The sequence below is a fragment of the Scophthalmus maximus genome, chromosome 2 (assembly GCF_022379125.1).
Source record: "Scophthalmus maximus strain ysfricsl-2021 chromosome 2, ASM2237912v1, whole genome shotgun sequence".
Classification (NCBI taxonomy): Eukaryota; Metazoa; Chordata; class Actinopteri; order Pleuronectiformes; family Scophthalmidae; genus Scophthalmus; species Scophthalmus maximus.
Genome location: NC_061516.1, coordinates 21,374,481 through 21,399,083, shown reverse-complemented (window position 1 = coordinate 21,399,083; position 24,603 = coordinate 21,374,481). Strand labels below are relative to the sequence as shown.

Genomic DNA, 24,603 nt, shown 5'->3' with positions numbered 1-24,603 from the left:
TCTCCAATGGCAAAATTCAATCTTTGAATAATTTCACCCACTTTTTATTACTTTTATGGATGCAATATTACCAAGACTATACTGTATTTCATGCTAGTCAGCTGCAATACAGTTACAAATAGGGGTGCAAATAAATAGTTGTGTTGCTTTAATACTTTGAAGAGTGCAATAACTTCCAAGAGATAGCATTGAAGATGTAGATCACATTCTAACTCCTCCAACCCCAGAAATGCCACAGAAGTAAGAATACATTATAAATTTTCATGCGTTCCTTGGTTATTTGAATACAAATGGACACCGACAAATATCAGTGTGACTCACAAATATCCATTTGGAAATGAGACCACTGCCCTGCTTCTAGATCCTTGACTGTGTCCTGCGCCCTGTCCTCCATCTGTCTTGCACTGGCCCGACGACAGTCTCCCCCACGCGTGCCCTGCTTCCCCAGAATTTGACGGTGTTTAGACGGGAACACCTTGTCAAGTCAGACCTCAGTTTGTGACGTACAGTGGGGCCCCATGCGTGCGTCTCCTCAAAATAGAAAAATCTGTGTGTCACTGCAACACTTTGATGGATTCATACGCATACTCACGCTAGCTGCTCTGCTCTCGGAAGCAGTGATGAAAGATTTAATCGTGTACCATATTTGACCATTAAAATGTCAGATGCAGTTTGCTTTTTTGGAATCGGACGAATTAGATGCGTGACCTTCTGAATCAAGCATTGATTGAATGTCACAAACCCGACATGAATGCAAAGAGAGTGAAACTTTTGCATAATAAACCCGTGTCGTGCTCAACACATTAAACAGTGTCTTCCACTTGTCAAACCGCCGAATACGAGGACATGGAGAGCAATTTAAGAGGACGTCACCATCACTGGCACAGTTAAATGCTCACACTCATGTGGTGGTGATGGAGCGGAACCGGGTGGGTCTCTGGAGGCCGGGATGTAGGTCAGTGGTCTTTTATCTCTGCCAGTGCTCGGAGGGACTGTTTCCTGCCGTCACATACAAACAAACTTCAGAGCTCATGGGAACGAAACAAGCTGATGGTAATGAGATGGCAGCATCACTCTCCAGCTCTCGCCCCTGTGGCTCATGCAGCCCTGGATAAAGTCAACATGACACTTTCAAAACTATTTAGACGGTGCGATCCCGGCTGAGTTTTCATACAAGAAATTCATTTAAAAACTTTTTAAAAATCATACTTGACACGTGACATTGGGATGCCTGTGGCAGCTGCTCTGTATACAGTAGTTTGTAACACACGTCAACCCTCAGGCTGCCTTGATGGTTGACGTGTGTTACATAACATCTCACGTGCAAAGATCCTAATAGGTTAAACTTAATGCTGCTTTAGTCTCAAGGTTTTAATGAGATGTGATTTGGCCACGCGAGCGCGCGCGCGCGCACACACGCCACTCACACTATAGGCTACATCTTATATTTCATGTTTTGATGAAAAAAAATTAATTCAAATGTAGTTAGAGATACATAAAGAACTGAAGATCAGCTGAGTTGTATGGATGTTGATTTTCCTAGGGGAAAAAATAAATAAGCTCCTTTTGATTTTTTATTTTTTATTTTCTTAAATCAACACCCTCCGACGCGTGTCTTTCAGGGGGGGGGGGGGGGGGGAGTCCAGCAAGCGTGGGTTTGCATCCTAATGAGAAGTGGGGGTGCAGCCTAAATGAAAATCACGACAGAGTGTCGTGGAGGAGGAGAGAGGAGGTGGGTGAAAGGAGAATGGGAGGGGAAGCAGCTGCTGCCGAGTCCGTTCCCAGTCCAGCCTCTCACAGACACACTGGTGTGTGGTGGTGGTGGTGGTGGAGCTCATCCACCGGACAACAAAGGGACACGCACACGTTGACAAGAGGAGAGAGGAGGGTCTCACCGCAGGACCCAGGACGGGATCTCTCTTCAGCACCACATCCGGTGTCGGCGACACAGCTCGCTCCACTTCTAGCACATCTCATATCTCCAGGGAAACGCAGCATCAGTCGGGCTGGAGGTGACCGTCAAAGAGGCGCTGAGCGCTCGCATAGGTGAGAGTGTCAGCTGATCCACAAGTGATCAGCTCTTTCATTATTCGTCGTTTTTCATTTATTTGTATGATTCGTGCTTATTGATGTCAATACGACAAAGTTAAACACAGGGAGTCAATCATTGTTTCTGCCTGTGATATATATATATATATATATATATATTATATTTATTTATATATGTAAATGTTTGGGGTTGTGGGGGGGGGGTGCTCGCAGCTTCTGAATATTCATAAAGAGGGAAATGGATGTGCTGCTATCGATTCGTGACCGTCGCCCTCTCCCTCACTCCCTCTCACCCATCTGCGCCTCAGGACGACTCGGGCGCACTGTGCCAGATCGGCGCACTGTGCCAGATCAGCGCACTGTGCCAGATCGGCGCGCTGTCCGCTGCTCGGCGGCTTAAAAGCACTTAATCTGTCATTAGGGAGTTATTTTCAGACCGCGCACCGGCGACGGACACCGGCTGGTTCACCCCACCATCCGCCGCGCAGACACGCTCCCCCGCGTTCGGCTCCTCCGTTGACTTATTCGCTGCTGAAAAACTTTCACCCGTCCACCTTCCCCTATCCCGTACCTCCCTTTGTTGTTGTTGTTGTTGTTGTCGTCCCCCTCCCCCCATCCTCCCTTCCCAGACAGCACCGCCGTGGTCGTGAGCCTCGGCAGCGAGATGGAGATGGAGCATTTCGACGACAGGGGCCAGAGGCACGGCCGCTCCTCCAGCGCCAGGATGAACGGGGTGCCGAGTCCCACGCACAGCGCGCACTGCAGCCTGTATCGCACCCGGACCCTGAAGACCCTGAGCGCGGAGAAGAGGGCCATGAAGGTGCGCTTCTACCGCAACGGGGATCGCTACTTCAACGGGATAGTGTACGCCATCTCCGCGGACCGGTTCCGCACCTTCGACGCCCTGCTGGCGGATCTGACCCGCTCGCTGTCCGACAACGTCAACCTGCCGCAGGGGGTCCGCACCATCTACACCCTGGATGGCGCCAAGATCACCAACATTGAGCAACTGGTAGAAGGTGAATATAGAAACGCACAGTGCTTCTGCAGTCTGGCCTCCAGGCCTTTAAGGTCAGCTGCCATGTTGTGTTCCACCCCGCTGCTGCTCGACTCGCTGCACAGAATAAAGTAACTGAAGTGATCAGTCCCCACAGTCTGACCCATTTACAGGCTGCTTTTGAAATCAGCCTCAACATTTGGACAGTGAGCAACAAAAAATGGCTAATCAAACTAAACACACTGCAGATTATTATTATGAAGATGGACGTGGATCACTTGTTGGATGGCCATATGCTTTATCTCGGATTAGCTCTCTCCTGCATCTGTGCCTCCCAGTATCATTACAGTGTGGCATGGGCAGAGCTGTGAGCTGTTGGCATCATCTTCAATAAGGGAACAGTAGGAAGGAAAGCATAATGTTGTATTGTACAGTAGCTGTTGCCATGGTTAGAAGATGTTGCTCATAACAAAGTAGCCAGCCTACTGTATGCTACCATATCTCTTTACGTCCTTCCTTTCTCCATCTTTATCCTTATTCTTTCATATTTTTCCACAATTTACCCCCCCCCCCCCCTTAAGAGAATGAGATTCCCATCTCCTTTGACATAAATCTCATGTCAACCCCAACAGGTGACAGCTACGTGTGCAGCTCCATCGAGGCGTACAAAAAGTTGGATTACACGAAGAACGTGAACCCCAACTGGTCGGTGAACGTCAAGGCCTCGGCGTCCTCCTCGCGCGGCCCCCCTTCCCTGGGCAGCGCCAACGCCGGCGCTCCCGAGAGCCGCGAGACCAAGGACTTCATACGTCCAAAGCTGGTGACGGTGGTGCGGAGCGGAGTGAAGCCCCGCAAGGCCGTGAGGATCCTGCTGAACAAGAAAACGGCCCACTCCTACGAGCAGGTCCTCACCGACATCACCGATGCCATCAAGCTGGACTCTGGGGTGGTGAAGAAGATCTACACCCTGGAGGGAAAACTGGTGAGAAATCTTTGCGTCGGTCAAACAGAATGACTCCATTCCTCGTTTCTGTGCGAGTGTGTCATGCTGAAATGCCGCATATGGAATTGTTGGTGTCAAAGGACATCAGACATGGCTTTCACTTGGTTTTTATCATTGATAGAGTGCATTCAACCGCTTTACGTTTGGCTTCCAGTCCAGAGACAAACTCTTGCAATGAGAGCTGGTGTGAGTTGTTCTATTGTGTGTTGGACGTTGGAACGGAAAGATTCAAAAACATATTGACATAGTGGTGTTTTTTGTGCTGGTGCTGTTTGAAGAGGGAGAAAGTAAAGATCAACAGGCTGATAGACGGATCCAAATGGATCCCGCCCCCCCCCCCCCCCCGGTCACAACCATAGCTGTGGAGACGACGTGTGACGCAGAGACCGAAAGAGGTCGAGGGAAGGTAAAGATGACAGATGGCTATGAATGGAGTCTGGGTTCTCGTCCACGCTGCAGCAAAGTGTGCCAGAGCTTTGCCTCCGAGTACAAAAATAAGGCCCGGCCCCCTTGATAGTCCACCCACCCATCCAGCTTGCTCTCAGCTCAGCTGTGGAGGGAGGGAGGAAAAGAGCCGCTGCTGTAACACAGTAGACGTACACTGTATACAGTATGCATGCGCAGACTCACATTCACATATTCTGAACTGGTCCGAACTCGCCCCGAACTTTGTCTGCACTGCAGTTAAACGAGGCCAAACTCACTGTGCTCATCATCTGTGCTTGGCACATGTTCATGTTTGTATTTGTCCGAGAGGGAAAGGCGGCGTCTCTTTGGGACTTTCATCTCATGTCTTTTAACTTGATTTGGCTCCCTGGTCCCCTTCTGTTTGTCTTTGTGTCACCTCTCCATCTCTAACGCCGCCCGCCATCATCAATGTTTCTGTCTCTCTGTGTGTCTGCCCCCCCCCCCCCCCCCCCCCCCCCCTCTGGTTCTCTCTCTCTAGGTCATGTTGTAGCTCCAAGTTATTGAATGTGGCGCCACAGAAGCACGCTTCCTCTGGCTGGCAAAAGCATCAGTGACACAATTATTTTGAAAACCGTTTGATGAGGGCGTCGAACAGCAAGTGATTATCTCCTTAAAGGCCAATTTGTGACTCGTTCTCATGAACTTTCTGGAAGTTTCTGATCTTAATTGTTAAACACTCCACATTACAATTTATCCCAGTTCTAAAGATTAGTCTTCATGCGTTGGCGCTGGCGTGTTCGTCCCGTCATGCCGTCTTTGCAACGACCTACTGTTAACCTGGCAGCAAGTCATTCCAGATTTGCTGATCCGACCTGCTGCGAGATCCCAGCGCCAGCCAATAAAATGCCAGGATCAGGTTTTCCTCGAGAAACCTCCTGGTGGGGATTAAACTCACGCTTTTGCACAATGCTCACTAACTCTGCGGTCGCCACTTGTTACAGTCTTGCTGGAGATTAGACAAATTACATGAATGCCACTCTCGCCCAGTTCACCCCCTCCTGTGTTTGGAAGTAAGACTATTATGGTTCATGCTATTTTTAGACGTGATATTGATTGGGCCTGTAGGCATGGTAACACGCTCACTGCCAAATTGCCTGGGTTGGACTGCGTGCCGAACCAACTCCTTCTCACTTTTTATGTGTGACTTTGTATGCGCGCGTGGGTTAATGCATGTGGGAGCGTTGTCGTTTCTCATTGTGTTATTAGGAGAACTAACTGGCAAAGGGAAGAATGCAAGGTGGGATTCAATAAAAACGGATTGATAGTGTCCATGTGTGTTTGGAAATCCTAGACGAGACCTGAACAGCCTGCTGCCCCTGAACAGGTGAAAGGTCTCAGGAAACACTGGATAATCATGCAGCGGATCTAAACCCCCTGTGAAATGTGGTTAATTCATGTTAACTTAACCATTGTAGAGCGAGAGAACTGGGCTCGACGCAAGCTTACATAAACCTCAAGAACTAATGATTTCAAAAACTACGTCTACGTATGCATTTGGATAAGGAAATCATAATCGCAACATATGGATGAGTGAAGGAGCGTAGGAAGGAATGTTAATGACACGTGAATGTACAGTAGCGAATGTCCGAAGTGTGCTAGGTAATTACCCAAGCTGCGTGTGTGTGTGTGTGTGTGTGTAGGGGGGGCATGGATGTCATTGAGCCCACGGCAGAAGTGGGTTTCTGGGCCTGGCTGCCAGTAATGTTGGGTCCCCACAGAGCTGCAGAGCCCAGAGAGAGCATGTGAGGACCGGAGCTCCGGCTTCTTGCCTTCATTAACCCCTGTAATGAGGCCAGAGACAGTGGGGCGGGATGAATATGTACCGTACGTCCCCCACAGCCATATCCCTTCCCTTCTCTTTGTCTCTAACTGCTCTCGGGGATTGCAGCTGCTTACAAAACTGTTCATTCATTGTTTTATGTAGTTACTTTTTATTAATCTCGTTCTATCTAAGTTCAGTTTAGTTTAAAAAAAAAAAAATGCCGCCAAAGTGCACTGCAAAGAATAATGGATTATGTTTTTGGTTTTGGAAGAGTTCATCTGAGAGTTAGTGAGAGTCGGTTTCATCAACTGTCGACGATCTGTCCTCTTATCATGCCTCTTTGTTTATGTGTGTGTGTCTTCTGGTGTACACTGTATTTGTGACTGAGTGATGGCCAAGGCTTTTTTGCCTATACGACAGCTGAGTGTTGTTTTCTAAACCAGACCGATATCGTGTTAAATAACTCTGACTTTGGTAGTTCGACTTCCTCCCATCAGCGTCGTGCAGATTTTCTATCTGGCAGTAACTGGAGAACCGCTGATAACGATGAGATGTGCATAGAGAGGAGACAACATATGACAGGCTGTGAACAAGTGTCTGTGAGCATCTGATATGTGCCACACACTCAGTTTGCCCGCTGCGAGCTTACTCTTCTGTGATCATTTTGCATATCACATTTCTGTCTGTAATACGAGCAACTGAGTGAACAACGATATATCAAGTTCCGCCCCCCACTGCTCTATTGTTCCCCCCCAACCCCACCCCATCTCAGGTCTCACTGTATCTGGTGGGGGGTATTTTTATCTCCATCCCCTCTCCTTTGGGGCTTACCACAACCTCATATTTCATGGCAAGCTCTGCATCATGGCCAATTTCTCATGACGATTTGGTCGAGTTGCAAAGGAACCGGTCGACCCGCTGTAACGCTGTGATGATAGCGTTGCTGCGATTGGTCTGATCAAGAAAGACGACCCATAAGTGGCTTAGGACACGGACATGGCTGGTCTATTAATACATGTAAGCTCTGTTTACACACACAGACAAAGACACACACACACACACACACACACACACACACACACACGCAAACGCCGTGTCGGACCCCAGCTGCCAGCCTTGAGCCTTTGTGAGGCTTACGCATACTTAGGCGAGGATAGTGACACACACTCTTTTTAATGGACTCCTCTGGATTTCTGCTCATGCATCACTGGCCATTAACTACAGGCAATTATCAACCAGTGCATGAAGTGTTGCCACTCAGTCATCTCTAAGATTGGTTGCATTGGGCTTTTGAGTGTCTCGTTAATGGAATTCTTTAGAATGTGCCTGCGTGGGTTGGAGCCATGAGACAAATGATTCCCACACTGACGGACTGCCCATACTAAACATACATACAAAACAAAACATAAACACATGAAAAGGGTTTAAAGGGCCAATTCATTTAAGTTCCAAAAGCCTATTTTCTATACCCCTTCAGTGGTTTTTGTGGAGATATCCTGGCTCGGATGTCGATGTCTGTCTGTTTTGAAGCCTCGAGCTTAGCATGTTGGCCAGCGCCCATCTTGGTTTTTTGAAACCAGAAGTAACCATATTTGGAGGAGCAGGGGGGTGGGGCCTGACCGAGAGCTTGTCCACCTACACCTGCAACCATGCACCTGTTGGACGGTACCAGCTGTCAATCACGCCGTGTCCACGCCCCACAGCATGCCATACATGCCATACTTTATCGTCTACTTTATTCTAAATGGGACCATCATTTACCAAGTCACGTTGTATTGAAGAAGACTTGAAACTTGAGATTGAACCATAAACTCCTCAGGGAAATGTTTACTGACATTTACCGAGTCGCCCCCTGCTGGTCATTCCAGCGAATGCAGGCTTCAGGCACTTCCACATTGGCCTCATTTTTTTATGTTCACTCTATGGTCCAGACTGAGAATATCTTCTCAAAAACTGTGAGAAGGATTGGCGTTGAATTTTCTCCAGACATCCGTGACGCCCAGAGGACCGATCATGTTCGCTTTCGCCACAGTTTTGCACATTATGCACCACTGGTCTTTGACGGGAGGACCGTCTCTGATTAGCCTCAGCTGAACCTTGTGCTTAGTGCTAATAAGCAAATGTCCGCATGCAAACTCGATGAACCACGTGTGTCCTTTCCTAATTGCGAATGAGTTCAGAGTTCATGTCCTTTCCTGTGAAGCATTTGCGTCTCCTTTGTCCATCTCCTTCACACAGCACATCACCGATATACTGCGCTGCGTGTGTTTTTGTGCCAAGTAAATGTCACATGTCAAACGGAGATCATATGTCGGAGAAGAGTGAGTTGGAACCACTTGTTCACTCTCTGCAGTGCAGCTCTCACTTTTTCAAGCCGCACGGTTGGCTTGTCCTTCTCCATGTTGGCAAACGCTGGAGAGCTTTTAATATCCCTTTATCCTTTTGTTTTGTCCGCAGCCTCCTTCTCCTTCTCTCGGTGTCTTCACATTCTCCTTCCGATTTCCCTCCACCCATTCCCGTTCCTGCTCCCCCTTCGATCTGCATCATTCTTTTCATCCTCTTATGTTAAGTTCTCTTTCTCTCACCTCCCTCTACTTCATGTTTTCCCTCGGCCTGTCCCTTGCTGTCAACATGCCATTGTTTTCATGGCTATTTAGTCCTCATTTAATTAGCACTCTTGGCATGCACCCCCCAAATCCAAGAGCTGCAACATATGGCATCACTCTCTCTCCCCCGCTCTCTGTCCCGCCCTCTCCCTCCCCTCTTTCCCTCTCTCTGACCGTCCTTCCACGCCATCCCACCCTCCTGTCCTCTCAGTTTTTTTCTTATTTTTGTTCCGTTCCATGTCTCCTGTCTCCTCTCAGGGCTGTATCGAGCTGCGCAGCGGCATCACTCACAAAAATATTGCGTGTCACGAAGTGCAGGGAATAGGCTCTGCCCATGAACAAAAAAATTTAGCCGTTTTTGTAAATCTCCGTTTGATTGGTTGTTTGCTGGTGATGTCACTTTTTGTTCTTCATAGGAGGATTGTGGGAAGCAAAGTCCATCTGCTCCGGCTGATCTGCTGAGTCACAGCTAGTCAGCAACATTGTCCGTGTGTCTGTGTGTGTGTGTGTGTGTGTGTGTCTGTGTGTGTGTGTGTGTGTGTGTGTGTGTGTGTGTCTGTGTGTGTGTGTGTGTGTGTGTGTGTGTGTGTGTGTGTGTGTGTGTGTGTGTGTGTGTGTGTGTTGTTGGGAGTGTCAGAGGACCGAGTACACAGTACATTTGCTACTTTGCAGTATGCAATGTCATTTGTAGTAAATTACATTGTTGATAAGGGGCTCGTACGGCGTCCCTCGGCACTTATGTTACATTCTCTCGTTCTATCGGTCTGTGTTTCAAGTCGGTCGGTTTAGTTTGTGTTTCTCTCTAGCAGCACAGGGTGAATTGGCAGATTGAGGAGCTGTCTGTAGCCAGAGGACATGCTGCCAAATCGGGATCGATGGCAGACGTTTTGGGCACTGGCAGACTGTTGAGAACCTCGTCACCCCACAACTCCGTCACACACACAAACACACACGCACACGCACACACACACACGCGCGCGCGCCTGCACACATCGTCTGACTCGTGATTTTTCCTGACTCACTCAACTAAATCTGCATTTGAGAGAGTGTGTCCCGCTTCGTGTTTTCATTTGCTTAAAGGGCGAGGCTGCAGAACTTACGCACATCTCATCTGCCAAGGGTTTTGTCTGATCCTGACTCGGTGGCGGAGGCACCAGGGCCCCAACTGGCTTGTAAAACATCAGAACAAATGCATCTTAAAATGAATAATGAACGCACCGCTAAGTGTGTCCCACTTTGACGGAGCACATCGCAACGTTCTCACCCTGCACCATTTCGAACTGATGGAAAACTCCTGTCTCTGTACCGATGTAACTTCTATAAACACCATCTCAAATGATAAGAAGAATCCTAGTATGTAGTTTTTCCAATAATCTCTTGCTTGTTTTTCAACCTTGAGTAACTTGTTTACTTCTGTCGATGTCTGGCAATATCAGCTCTTCAAGGTCCGCTGAGTTCGGGTCTGCATTTTGGCAATTATCTCATCAGTTTCCAAATATACACGTACGGCAAAAATCAAAACTGTTTTATATGCAGCCAGTTTAAGTGGAGTATTTGCCACCTCTCTGTTACTGCAGTCACTGTAAACTGGAGTGGGAGTGGTATTTTCCATCCGGTCTGTTGTGTTCTTACAGAGCTGATTGATTAAATAGTCCAGCAACTGAATCGACTGCTGTCAAATGTGAGGTTCCGGGAAAAACAAGACCTTTGAGGACGTCGTCTTTTGCTGCTGAGAAATTGTGATGGAGAACTCTTGCTTCATCGCTACTTTGATATCTTATATCTTGATTAATTGGCTGATCGCTTAGTCTACATTAGACTATAGTCTATATTAGAGAAGACAGGAGGGTGGGATAGTCTATGTTAGACTAAGTCTATATAAAAAACATTCAGCAGAATGATCGACCGCTGAAGGAATATTCTTTGTCGCAGCCCGAATTCTCAACAAACTACTAAAACGGTAGCCACCAAAACACACTCACAGTAGGTTTGCGTGCACAAAAACGGGGTCAGACAGCGGATTGAAGGGTCGAGGCAGATCAATCGGCGGAGATGAAACGAACCGCTGACGGAATAAGTAATTTGCGCCCGAGGAGAAAGAGGGAGGCGGATAAAAAGCGTGAGATAACTCGACAAGTCCGGCGGTGGACGGATGAAAAAAAGAGATGAAGTCATACTGAGGGAACCTCAACAAATCACAAGAGAAAGGGGCTGGGAGAGGAAGGGGAAGGGGAAGGGGAAGGGGAAGGGGAAGGAAGGGGGCCGATGCCACGCGACGTCCGTTTTGTGCCCTCGCGGGAACAGCGCTGCATAGTTCCCCTTTTCTTTTATTCCTTTCACGCCGGCCGTTTGGCTCCCTGTAGACACATGAAAGACAGGGAGATGTGCTCACACTTTGAAGGAAAAACACAAGATCATAAAGAAAGTTTGCCCGCCCCCCCTCCCCCCACTTGGAGAGCAAGGGCTGTTACATAAGTTGTTATGCAACGCAGCAGCCAGTCAGTCTGCTGCGCTGCTTTGAGGTGCACGCAGGAGCAGCAGTGCGAACTCAGACCGCCGCAGCGTTAATTGGCATCCCATCAACTTTTCCTCCATTTGTCTGTCGGCTCTTCCTCCTCGTCTCTGGCCTCCCTCGTTCCCCCAGCCGCCTGGCTCTCCGACCGAGGCAGCGGGAGGTCATGCCGTGTGTGAATAATAAGCTCTTATGTGACAAATGTCTGTAGCTGTATCGATCGGGGTCCACAGACCTTGTGTAGTTCAGATGTCCGGCTGATGGCTCTTGCCGTCCCAACATGCTGCCGTGCCAATAGTAAAGCTCCCACTTCTGTCTCTGTATGTTTTTTTGTTTTTTTTTACAGTATATTCATCTGTCTCACCCATCAAATCCATCTGTCCGTGGTAAGAGCAGCTCGACAGGCCCGGTCGGCCAGCTGCAGTTGATTCAGCACCGCGGACAGCTCCACTGAGCTTCGCTCCCCCAGCGGAGTGCCGACAGCTCGTCCCTCCGACATGTGCGCAGGGCTACGTTGACCTCGCCATGTCTCTCTGCGTAGCCACCGCGCGTCTACTGTGGCGCAGCAGATTAGTGGGTTTCTCTCTTTCTTTCTTTCTCTCTCTCTGTCTTTCTTCTCTCTTTTTCCGGCTTTGTGCTCGTCCGTTTGTGTTCTGTCCCAGCAACAGCACAAAACTCGAAAGATATTCAATCCGCCGGAACACTGGGAATAGAAGTGCGGCAAATCCTCACGCTCGGGAAACTGGAAGCGAGAAATATTTAGACTTCTTCTGGGCTAAATCAGTGTGAGATAAAACAATAAATAAAAGTCTCTTTTGCACGGGTAAATTCTGTGCTTGAGTCCAGACGTCGACCTGAAATCTGACACGGAGACAGAAATATCTGATATTGTTGAGGAGCGCGAACAGTGTGAACAAAGGTGCTAAGATTTCGTGTTATCGTAGCTGGTGGTGATCCCCAGTGGGATGGTGTGTGGACACATGACCATGTGTCATGTGTAGTCTAATCAAAGGTGTGACAGGCTTCAGTTTGTATTTTTACTGCAGGCCTTCTTTTGTTGGTTTCCCGCGTGTGTCCCAGAGACGCTCAGATTTGAAGTATTGCTCTGCAGAGACACCGATTGAAAGCCTCTGTACTTTTGACATTGTCCTCTAAGACTGTGTTCGTCACCCTGCTTCTGGGTCCGTCCGCACGTCATGTTGTTGTTAAACAGTGCCACCGTGTGGCGCAAGTGACTCGTCCGTCTCAGTTTGTGATCCACCTTCGCAGAATTGGCGCGCACATGACATGAGGTGCGGCCTTGTGTCTGACCAAAATATGCAATTTGTATTTAATCTCAAGACGGAGAGGAAGAAATCAAGGTGAGAGAGAGAGAGAGAGAGAGAGAGAGAGAGGTAGAAACAGACACACTAGAAGCTGTTAAGTCTTCGCTTGTACACTAGGTGGCGTAGTAAGAATGAAAAATGGCTTTGCTGAGAGATCGTTCTATTATTTGTTGTATAAGACATTTTCTGGAGGGCTTGACGGGCACATTGATGAAGGTCACGCTTCTTTGGTCGTAGAGTCATGTGTTTCTTGTACAAGCCTTCCTATGTAATGATTGTGTTACTGTCTGTGATTACAGCTAAATGTCAATCAGATGTCAGTTTCCTTTCCCCCTGTTAGCACCATCACAGATAAGAGAGTGGATGGTGGCAGTCGGACAATCAGGGGAAGTGTTTGGTGTTTTTCTCTCCCAGACGGACGCGTGAGACGTGCTGCACAGTCTGGGAACCTGTCAACCCTCTGCCTCGCTCCTGCAGTCTAGTTATTAAAATAATATTTACAGATCAAATTTGAATGCGGGTAAAGGGGAACGTCGACCGAGTCACTTTCTTCAATATAGATGTGCGAAAGGTGGCAGCAGGGTTCGCGAATATGCCAATTCACACACTCCTCTGCCCCCCCCCCCCTTATTCTAGTCGCCCCTTTTTTCCCTCTGTTCCTTTGTTTGTTTCTCCCCGTCCTTGTCTTAGCAGCGGTAGCTGTTGTGTAACCGCGCTCGCTCTCTGTGTGCGAGCCGACGGAGCACCAGACACATCAAAGCAGCTTGTGTTTTGTCACTGGGCTCAGAGCAGCAGTCAGGAATAGATCTCCTCCTCTGCTGCTCTCCTCCCTCTGTCTGTTTGCGTCCTCGCCGACTCTCTGAGGATTTGGTGATTTTGTTTTTTGTTGTTTCGGTTTTTCATCCTCCACCAGCTCCTCCTCCTCGTCATCATTGGGGGTTTTTTTGTTTATTTTACTAGCATCTTCTTCGCCACATCACCTTTTGGATTTTTGAAAAATTCAATAGCAGCCTCTTGTGTGCGTTGGTGGGTGTGTATTCGTGTGAATGACACAGTTCTGTGGAGCAGATCGTGCCCATAGTAGATGAAATATGAATGACGGAGCTCTCTTTCGCAGTGTGCACACCGTGGAGTCGGTGGCACGCACCGGCCGTGCACCAGTGCCTGGAGGGGCATGGTCACCATGGCGACCATACTTTTGCACACCCTGCCTCAGTCGTACAGCACAGCACGTGTTGCTGTGTTGCTCCACATTATTTTAGCCTCGGCCTATCGCGGTGCCCTGCGAGGCTGTCCTACATGAGGACTGTCCCCACACTCCTGCTTCCCAGATTCTTCTATCCCCTCATCACTCTGATTGCACTCTGCCTGTGTTCTTCTCTCCTCCCTGAGAACTGGTGTCACCGGGGTGCCACAGCTTCTATCTTGGGATGAGCAGCTTCAAAGAGCCTCAATCCAAAAGCAGCAGCAGCAGCAGCAGCAGTCCAGGCCCGGGGATGTGGTGGGACTGACTCAGAGCAGCGGACACACACATCCTCAAGCTTTTAACAGGACACGTGTCTGGAGAATAAACATCGGTGGGCTTTCAAAAAGAACTCAAGGTTAAAACTGATGCAGTTCATCCTGAAATGTAGCAATGAGATAGATATTACATTAGAGCTGAGACGAAAACTGATTACTTCATTTAAAAAAAAACAACAACCATTTACCAGTTGTAGCTTCTCAAATGTGGGAATATCCAACTTTTCTTTGTTTTATATCTCATTATCTATATTAGTTTTATCCTTTTAAATGCAGTACCTGGGATTTTGGACGATATAGACGCGACAACCAATTAATAGACGTCACCTTGGGCTCTGGGAAGTTGCATTGGGCGTTTTCATTATTTTTTTTTTGCATCAAACAACAGCTAACAATCAATTAATAATAATAAATAGAATCATTACCATTATTAATCAGTATTTTTGTAATTCCCGTGTAAGCATGGTCAAAAGCACACAATGCCAGTGCATGTAGCAGTCAAAGAACCTCGGGACAACGTTTTAAAAACTTCCAGATAAATAAAAAAAAGAGATTTTAATTTCGAAACTCATTCCACGCGAGCGTCCTGTGTGAACACGCGGTTACAGCCAGAGCAGAGATAGTCGGGCAGTTTTTCAAGTAGAGCGAAGATAAATCATGTACAGAGCAACTCCCCTGTGTCAGCTAAAGAGGACCTGTCACCTGTGATCAGCGCTGGTTAATATAAACAGAATAAAGAGGCTTTAAGGTGGAGGGAGAGGTTTTACATTATATATATATATATATATATATATATATATATATATATATATATAGATCCTCCACTATATAGTACCTTTTTTATTTTGTTCACCGGCTGTAGATCACCCAGCCTGTGGTGTCGGGTAATAAAGTGCCTCTTCCATATGTCAGTTTACACCAGTGGTTAAAAAGTAGATGTACTCTATCTGAGAGCATTTTTAAAGTGCTTACTCTTTGAATTTAGATTCATGCTATGTATTTTTACTGCACTGTTTCAGGGGGAACTCCTGTATAGTACTGTCTGTCAACTTGTCTATGCTATTGTCAAACAAGCCCTCACAGCCAAAATGACAAAAATTAGCAAATGAGGGCTGCGACTATTCATTATTTTCTTTATCAAATAATCTGCCGATTGTCTTCTTGATTAAAATGATTCACATTTAACGAAATATCAGAAAATTGTGAAAAACGTTCATCTCAATTACCCAGGGCTATTTTTTTCTAAATCCACAGACTGAAAGCTTACCATATATACCAGCATATACCAGACAAAAGAACCTTCCCTTTTGAGAAGACGAAACCAGAGAATTCTTGTGGTGACATGATTTTGCCGACGCCATTTAATAGTTGATAAATAATCCAATGTCTGAAAATAATGAGAAAGGACCATCGCTGAGATGGATATTGCAAGTAGTGTATGCAGCAGCAAGCAATATGGAATTGATGATAAAGATGAAAATAATGTGAAACTACGGTGAAAAAAAAAAAAAGCAAAAACAAAAACACCTCAACGAGAGGTAGAAGTGGCCTAGACACACTGGGGAGGTGTTAACGGCACCGGCATCTGTACCACAGCCATCTTGTTAGGAATCCGAGACGCTCGCGTCTGAAATAATCACTGACACGGTATCAGGGGATATCAGGGGACAAGGCAATATGCACTCTGTTTTTTCTTCTTGAGACCAGAATCTCTTCCTCGAGTGTCCACGTGTGCCTGTGCAGAAACGTGTCTGAAAAGTTAAATGAAAACTCTACTTTCTGTCTGCGATGAAACTTTTTTTGCACCCCATCGGCTGGTTGTGTGTGTGTGTGTCTGTGTGTGTCTGTGTGTGCGTGTGTGTCCGTGTGTGTCCGTCCGTGTGTGTCTGTGTGTGCGTGTGTGTCCGTGTGTGTCCGTGTGTGTCCGTGTGTGTCCGTCTGTGAGTGTCCGTGTCCGTGTGTATGAATGGCCTCTTTGCTGTTTATCGCCTATTTGGTTGTTGTATTTTAGCTGTGACTTTCTTTTGGGGTGTTGATCGGTGGCTAATAAAGCAATTGTAATGGATTCTTGGATGTTAATTGCCAGGGAAATGCATCAACGGTGGCTCTTTGTTTGTGTGTTAACCCCAGGCGGTGCTCGACATGCACGCAGCTTAAACTGTAATAGCTCCTAATAGGTTTTTGGTGGGAGATTCGTCATAGAGGATGAATAAACTATTGTCTTCTTGTAAATCCTAACCTGCCTATCGGGAAATGTAATTTGGGATATTGATGTCTCGGCATTGAAATGTGATGGTTGGCCTGTGGGGTGTAATTAAAGTTATTTGTGTAATTCATGCCGAGTTCAGATCAGATATGGAATCAGCCGTCTTCCAAATCAAATAGAGAAAACAATGAAGAGCAGCTCAGCCAATTTGTCATGATGAGCACCTTATTGACTTCTTCGCAGGTGAAATTACAGATGTGATAAAACATCTGTCTTGTGCTGACAGAATGAAGCAGGTAAGGAGGTTGAACATTTGAGAATAATGAATCAATCAGGCACCTGTAGGCAAAATGCAAGATTCTGCAGACCAAAAAAACCCCAACCTGTCGTCTTATTCATCCAGTTCCTGTTGTGTTGTGTTGTAGTGACTCAGTGCTTTAATGTTTTTTACAACAGGGTCGGCGTGTCCCTGTACATTTGGTGTTAACGTCACAATATGGAGTCAGTCAAAGAATGACTGTGACTCACTAGGACGACTCTGCGTCTGTGAGTCAGATAACTCAGAGTTAACCTCTCTCTCTCTCTCTCTCTCTCTCTCTCTCTCTCTCACATATATGCGCACTTACATCTCTGGTCTCAGTTCCCTTTTTTTTTTTTTTGTCATTCATTACCATTCATGAGATACTGTGTTTTCAGGGAACAGATCCCCCCCCCCCCCACTTTCTTGTCCCCACGCCCGGCGCACGTGCTGCAGCGCATTAGCAAATGAGTCAGCGAGGTCTCGATGTGGTCGCTGATGGACTGATTAAGTGCAGAAACCAACACCGCCCGGCGGCCCGGGGACATGTTTGCCGTGTGCAAAGACATTCACAGACACTAATGAGCAGGCGCTCAAAACAGAAACACACAGGCAGACACCTGCGATGTTCCATATCCGTCTCCTGGGGCTCGGCCTCGTGTCGCCTTTCCACCTGAGCACATGAATCCAATTCATGTCGTGTATGTCACGCACAGTATCAGTCACCTAGAAGAACGGAAACTAGACGTCTGATTAGAGAGTTGTCATTTTAACAATATGCAGACAACAGATTCAGCCCCCCCCCCCCCCCCCCCCATCACCAAAAAAAGCTGCCATTGCTCTTGGCAGTTTGCCGGAAGGAGAATGTGTGTATCTGCATGACTGAAGCCATCCGCGTGTCTCTGTCTCCAGGTGGCATGTCTGCAAGACTTCTTCGGTGATGAAGACGTTTTTGTCGCGTGTGGACCGGAGAAGTTGCGCTACCAAGATGACCTGATGCTGGACGCGACTGGTGAGCCGTTCGTCCCTCGGACGTGGTCCGCCCCTCTCTGGTTTCCCTCCTTGTCGACCGCTTAAAGAAATGTACCCCCATGTCCTTTCACTCCCGCAGTAGCCCTTCCCCGTCTTCCCTCAATGTGACACAGGTCCCTGGTTCAGGTGGGAGAGCAGTGTCCACCTCATCACGCCCCCTGCTCTCTTCTCCTTCTAAAGCCATCATCTAACCTATTGTACCATTGTTCCACTTCCTCCTCTTTTCCCCTCCACCATTGAGGACGGCTGCCATTTAGCGCTCATCTGCATTCTCATCCTCTCGTCCCTCTCCCTGTCTCCTACATGAATGAGTGTGCCAAGGCTTTTGTTCAAAGTCCCCCCCCCAATTCATTTATTCCCCCTGTATCCCTTCAGCAATTTAATAATATCCATCCCACCTGGGTCACCAATGTCCACCTCCGCCCTCCTGTTGTTTTTCTCTTTTTTCCCCCCTCCTCCCCATCTTCCCTCCTTCTCTGCCCCCTTACACTCTTTTCATTTGCAAAATATAATGGCTTGCTGCTTCCAATAGCCAGTTTCTCTTTGTGAACCTTCTTCTCTCTGGAGAAAGACCACAAAACTCTGGCGCAGAGAAATACGTTATACTTGTCATCCTTTCTAGAGAAGTCTATGAGAAAATGACTCTTATGTTTTCTTAACCATAAGGTTTTCCTTTTCCTTTTTATGGCTTCTATTTCATGCTTTTATCCTTTCGGTTGTAGTATTGCTCCAATTCAAATTTCATTCTACTTGTACAGTGACGATAAAGATCTTCATCTATCTCTATCTCATTCAGGTCAGCCCTAATCTCAAATCAATGCCTAACCTTGTGGGGACTATCGAGGTAAAATGAGTCTGTGTACGAACCGAGTTTTGTCCCCACACAGAGTGATGAACATATATATATATATATATATATATATATATATATATATATATATATATATATATATATATATATATATATATATATATATATATATATATATATATTTTTTTTCTGTGCCAGAGGACAGCGGGCACATTTTGACATCTCATGTCGTGAAGAGCAGGAGGCGCAGGAGGCAGAAATAGACAGACAGACAGACAGGCAAGCAGAGCTGCAAACCAAACAGAGAGACAGTCGGAGTCAGAGCTGCAGACAACTTTGCCCGCTCTCGGCATCACTATAATTATCGCCTCTGCCTCAGCTCTGGCACACTGTCATCATGTTAACACTCTGCATTGTACATTACTCGGGGCCACAGTGACTGCCACACGAGGACATCACACACACACACACACACACACACACACACACACACACACACACACACACACACACACACAAATGCCAGACTGTGTATAATTTCGCCTTCCCGCTGGTGGTAATGAGCTATAATGGGGCTGGGTTAATGAACAGGAGAGGAGCAAAATTTTGGGGATGAAGGAGGCAGGGGTCGAGTGTGAATACCACCACATAACTCATTTATTCGGACTGTGTGTCTATATAAAACATCAGACCTCCGTCAGTCGCCACTGTCACTCCTGCAACTCCGACAATAACTGTGTTTGGAAAGCAAGGGGACCTGAAGGTAAAACCAATTACAGCTGTGTTGGTTTTTTGTATGACTAAAGGTCAAAATCAATCCAAAATATAAAAACAATAGTTGGTTAATAAACCATAAGATCTGAATTTCAGCCTGAAGCAACTTTTGTTTCAAAATGCTCAGTTGTTATTGTGTCAAAGCTTCTTTTTTGGGGGGTTATTCATGTGTGTCACAGTGTCACACACTTAATATTCCTTCCTTCAGCAGCACGAGTGCAGCAGCTCTCTCGTCCTTTACCTGTAGCAGTTCATTTTCTACCTCGCTTGGATTTGGACTGAAAATACTTCCGAGTCCCTGGATTCGCCTTGGGACCGTCTGTCTAAGACGTATGAGCTTGGGAGACTATTTGTGTGGATGATTAAATGAATGCGACGGAATCTGCGTTTTTTTCTTCTGAACCCATCCGTCTGTTTTGTCTGTGTGCTCGCAGAGTGCCGTATGATGAAGTCGGTGGCCTATGGGAAGATGTCTGGCTCTCTGAGCCGAGGCTCCCCCAGGAATGTGATCCAAACTCGACGCAGCAAGTCCCCTGCATCCTGTAAGTCAATCAAACAAGTTTCCTTCTTCTTCCTCTTTTTCCTCTCCTGTAGATGGGAATATTACTTGGGCGGACGCTGTATCTCCAGATGCCGAACTTTTTGAATATATATCCGCAATGGATAATCCGATAGAGCTAGAGAGACAATATAATCCTTATATTGAACAGAAAAATGATTCTCCATTATATGATATTATATGATAAGTGATAAGTCAGGATATCAGAAAATGACGCCATGCAAAAATGCATTTTTTTTTAGGTATCTCTGCATTATAAGACTATAGACACAAAATGAAGCTAATGTATATCGAAAAATAATTAATGATCATATGGTAGGAATGATGTTATCATGACGTCACTCTGAAGTCAGAAAATGACGTCATACAGTGTCGTAATGCGTTAAATTTCGCAACCAATGACATTACTGACACGATCTACGGCTCATTGATATTATCCAATCATTCGCCATGATGAAATGTCGTTATTACAATATTACTGAATTAAATATGAGTGAATACAAGTTAGCATTGCTGTATTGGGGTATACATAGCAACATCCGATTCTTTTTATTGAGTGTGTGTCAGTGTTTGCTTGCATCTGGGTGTTTGTGCATGATGAGCATGTGCAGCTTACCTACAGCACATGGTTGGGACTTGTTTGTGTCCTAATACTTCCTCATGCGATCGCTTGGTACTTTTCGAGCTCAATGCTTAATCAGTGTTGCAGACCCACGGCGAATGAAAACAGTATGAACAAACACTGCAATGACATCAGAGCTGTGTGTGTCTGGCAGTGTGAGCTGTGTGTGCATGAGTGTGTGTGTGTGTGTGTGTGAGCTGTGTCTCATTGCATTCAGAATATGAATTCAAATGAGAATGATTTCACGAGGGAGCGTAGAAAAAAAGGCAAACAGAGAGGTAAAAAAAAAAGGGGGGGGGGGTGCGACCGTGCGTGAATGAAGATGAGCAGCAGAGAAGAGGGAAAGAGGTCGCAGCTCCCCACAAGCTGCTCTTCACCTGATATACTAAAGAAAATGTGATGAGATGCTCCCTTCTGCTTTGTTTATGGCTGATAATAACAAGGCCAAAACATTTTTTTGTTGAGGACAAAGGAAACAAAATGAAATGGTGCTAAATAATGAAGAGGAATAATGATTTCTACAGCTCAATGCAGCTTTGTGTGTGGCAGACGTTCACTCTGGCTCAAGGCTGGGGAGGACTTGGTGATCACTTATGAGCTTTTACCAAATATCTGGTTGTTCTTTTCTTGATTGCACAGCTTAAGCTTTGGCTGTGTGGGGGGAGAAAACGGCCAGTTTGTTCAACAGCACACATGACTTTCTCCCACCGTTATCATTTTGTTATTTGAGCGCGAGGAGGCATTAGGATTTGGGCTGATTCCAGGGGTGATGCAACGTGCAGAAATTCAGGACGAAATAATTCCACCTGCTGCTGAAGCACAGGCACATGCTTTTTTTCCAATTTATTTGGTGATGTCTCCAAAAACAGCTATGTTATAATGAAAACCAGTAGTTTTTGTGTTTTGAGCTGTGAGATGGAAGTAAAAAAAAATAAAAAGTAAGGGGGATAGAAACAGCTGGGGCGGGGGGGGGGGAGTTCTGGGTGGTGATGGCCTGAAAAAACTTTGTGGAAAAGGTTATGAGAGTGAGTCACGCGCGATCTGATCTCGTTGGCTGAAGCGAGTCTGGAATGAAGGTGTATACTAGTGTGTGTGTGTGTGTGTGCGTGTGCGTGTGTGTGTGTGAGAAAGAGAAAGGGAGAGAGGTAGAAGACTAACTCGTCTTGGTTGCCATGGAAACATAGCACAGACGGAGCATGTAGCTACGGACACAATAGTCTTATGTGCCATATATGGCAGTGACTTCCGGTGGGAAATAAAGGCCTGCAGTGGAGAGCAGAGCTGACTGACGCTCGGTCCTCGCTGGGGCCCTGAGTCAGAACGTCCCGGGGTTTGTTCCCCCTTCTGGCGCCGCTTCGGCCGCTTCACGTCAGCAAATGTTCCCAGATTGCCGTTGACTGTTTTGTGCTGCATTAGTATTCATTACCCACAACATCATCAGTTTGTACCAGGAGAGTTGGGGGGGTTTGGAGCGACCGGAGATAATGATAAACAGCTGACGGAGCCTGCATTTTAACAGGGACCATGGCCCCCTTTCCCCCCGAGGACAATTTGTCTGAGGATTATGGTAATAGTCAATAACATTTGTTACTGTGCGCACATGGTTTATTGAGGTGCCCTTTCTGTTGTTATTCCATGTGTCCACAAGACGCCCTAACTGAGATCTTGTCTCCAAACTAATAATGAACATTATACAATTTCAAATCAGATGAAGCAGATTATCTCCCAGTGAGTGATGTGGGAAAGAAATTACAACGTTTTGTTGACACAGACGATGGCAGCAATTTCAAAATTCATAGATTCGCTGTGTTCTAGTGGCATGATGTTACCTTTACACTTGTGAAAGATGCGTTTGGGATTTGTTTAATATTCGAGAAAGGATGTCAAAGTTGCATTTTGCCATAACTATCAAACGTGTGTTCTGAGCTGCATCACATCGAACTGCTGCTGAAGTGACAGGTCAAATCACGTCAAGTCAACCACAACAACTCTTCAAAAGTTGTTATTATTATGAATATGATTATTTAAGCTTATTGATTAGGCACATATTTATATGAATTGATGACACTCCAGTTGAAACAGAGGAGTCCTGTTTGTATCACTGTTAGAGACCCAGCTTTTTAAAACAATTAACTCTGCACATCAAAATTTTATTAATTGATTATTCAGTTACTTAAGTGCAGCTAAACTCAAAAAACAATTTATCTGCGATCTTGGCAGGGAAGTCAATAGATGACAGGAAAGCTGTCTACTGATTGATATCTAGAAACCAGCGCTATAGCAGAATCCTATTATTTCTCATCCACTCTCACACTTGGAGCGACAGAGACGATAAAGAGCTCTGCAGGTCTTCAGGTGTGGTGAGAGTCGCCTCAAGGTCCCATTTTCATTTTTCATTTAGCCAACACGGGCTTTGATTAAAAAAGAAAAGAAAAATGAATCATTATCACATCCAATAATCTGGACTGAAGGAGCTGCACAGAGAGAAGAATGCGAGGCGTAAATTTATGTCTGAGGTAGTGAGAGACTGAGAGACGGGGTGATTGATTGAGAGAGAGAGCTTGTAACGCAACGCTCGTGCTGTCAAACACCACCTGGTGTCCTTCTGTGGGTCCGGCTGCTTCTCATGGTGTGTGTGTGTGTGTGTGTGTGTGTGTGTGTGTGTGTGTGTGTGTGTGTGTGTGTGTGTGTGTGTGTGTGTGTGTGTGTGTGTGTGTGTGTGTGTGTGTGTGTGTGTGTGTGTGTGTGTGTGTGTGTGTGTGTGTGTGTGAGGGACGCACAAACAGACTGGTGAGACAGACAGACACAAACGTTATTATAACTTACCGATAATACGTTGTTTTTTTATTGTTGAATCAAATGTGTTTGTTTGTTTGTCTGTTGCATATATGTATATATATATATATCATGATCGGTCAAAACAAAACAAACACACACACACACACATATATACTGTATATTTATAGGGCCAGAACAGACTGTACCTGCTCAGGAGGCTCAGGTCCTTTGGAGTGCCGGGGGCCCTCGAGACCTTCTTTGACACTGGTGGCATCAGCCATTTTCTGCTGGAGCAGCAGCATGTCAACAGCTGACAGGAGGAGACTAGACAGACTGATCAGGAAGGCCAGCTCTGTCCTGGGATGCCCCCTGGACACAGTGCAGGTGGTGGGAGAGAGGAGGATGGTAGCAAAGCTATCGTCAGTGATGGACACTGTCTCTGCACTGAACAGCTCCGTCAGCGACCGGCTCCTTCGCCCTACGTGTGTGAAGGAGCGGTACCGCAGGTCCTTCCTTCACACACACTGCACAACCAGCACTGCTCTCAATAGGACTCACACAAACACACACAGGACTCAACCACTGTAAAATAACTCACCGATACACTTGCAACAACTTACTGTGCAATATTTATACTTTATATTTTTTTATATTCCATGTGCAAACTATATGCTACTGCTTTTAATATAGTATTTATATACCTTTGGGGATTTTTTTATTTAATGTTATTTTTTTGTTAAATTTTGTACATACTAACCCTTTTTTGTGAATTTCTTATATATTCTTGCGGCTGAAATGCCCGAATTTCCCCATTGTGGGACGAATAAAGGTCTATCTTATCTTATCTTATCTTATATACACACAAATGAATAGACATTTAAGTAGATCTTTATTGGGACACTGGTGCATCCAAATGGTTTTCAAAGTCACAGGATTTATTAAAGGTTAGGTTTGGTTGGGGGCTGTGACTGTTTCAGTTACACCTTCTGCTTCATAATGAATCAGTTGCCTCGGACAGGGAATTTTAAATACAGACGGAAACCTAATTTCTTTGTGTGCTTCTTAAACAGCTTTAGACAGTGTTGCACATCTCTTTAAATGAAGGTCCCTATAGCCATCTGAAAGCGGTGTGATATTTTGAATGTGTTTTTGCACAAAATTGATTATCACCATGTGCAAAATTGTTGGAATGTTTTACCACCAAATTAAAATTTTGCATTATCCTACAGAAATGTAAGGTTTTGTGCGAATGAAGCCAAACAACCACCGTGTCTGTCCAT

At 46.1% G+C, this 24,603-nt stretch overlaps 1 protein-coding gene across 2 annotated transcripts in view; it reads left to right on the top strand.

Moving 5' to 3' along the window:
* The first annotated feature begins 1,707 nt into the window (after positions 1 to 1,707).
* LOC118301392 (serine/threonine-protein kinase DCLK1) overlaps positions 1,708 to 24,603 on the top strand; it is a 42,041-nt gene continuing 19,145 nt past the window's right edge. For both annotated transcript variants that reach the window (XM_035626868.2, XM_035626871.2), the window contains exons 1-5: positions 1,708 to 2,046; positions 2,679 to 3,068; positions 3,679 to 4,028; positions 17,660 to 17,759; positions 19,799 to 19,906. In XM_035626868.2, the coding sequence (XP_035482761.1) occupies positions 2,714 to 3,068; positions 3,679 to 4,028; positions 17,660 to 17,759; positions 19,799 to 19,906 (913 nt within the window). In that variant the 5' untranslated portion in view covers positions 1,708 to 2,046; positions 2,679 to 2,713. The remainder of the gene's footprint in view (positions 2,047 to 2,678; positions 3,069 to 3,678; positions 4,029 to 17,659; positions 17,760 to 19,798; positions 19,907 to 24,603) is intronic.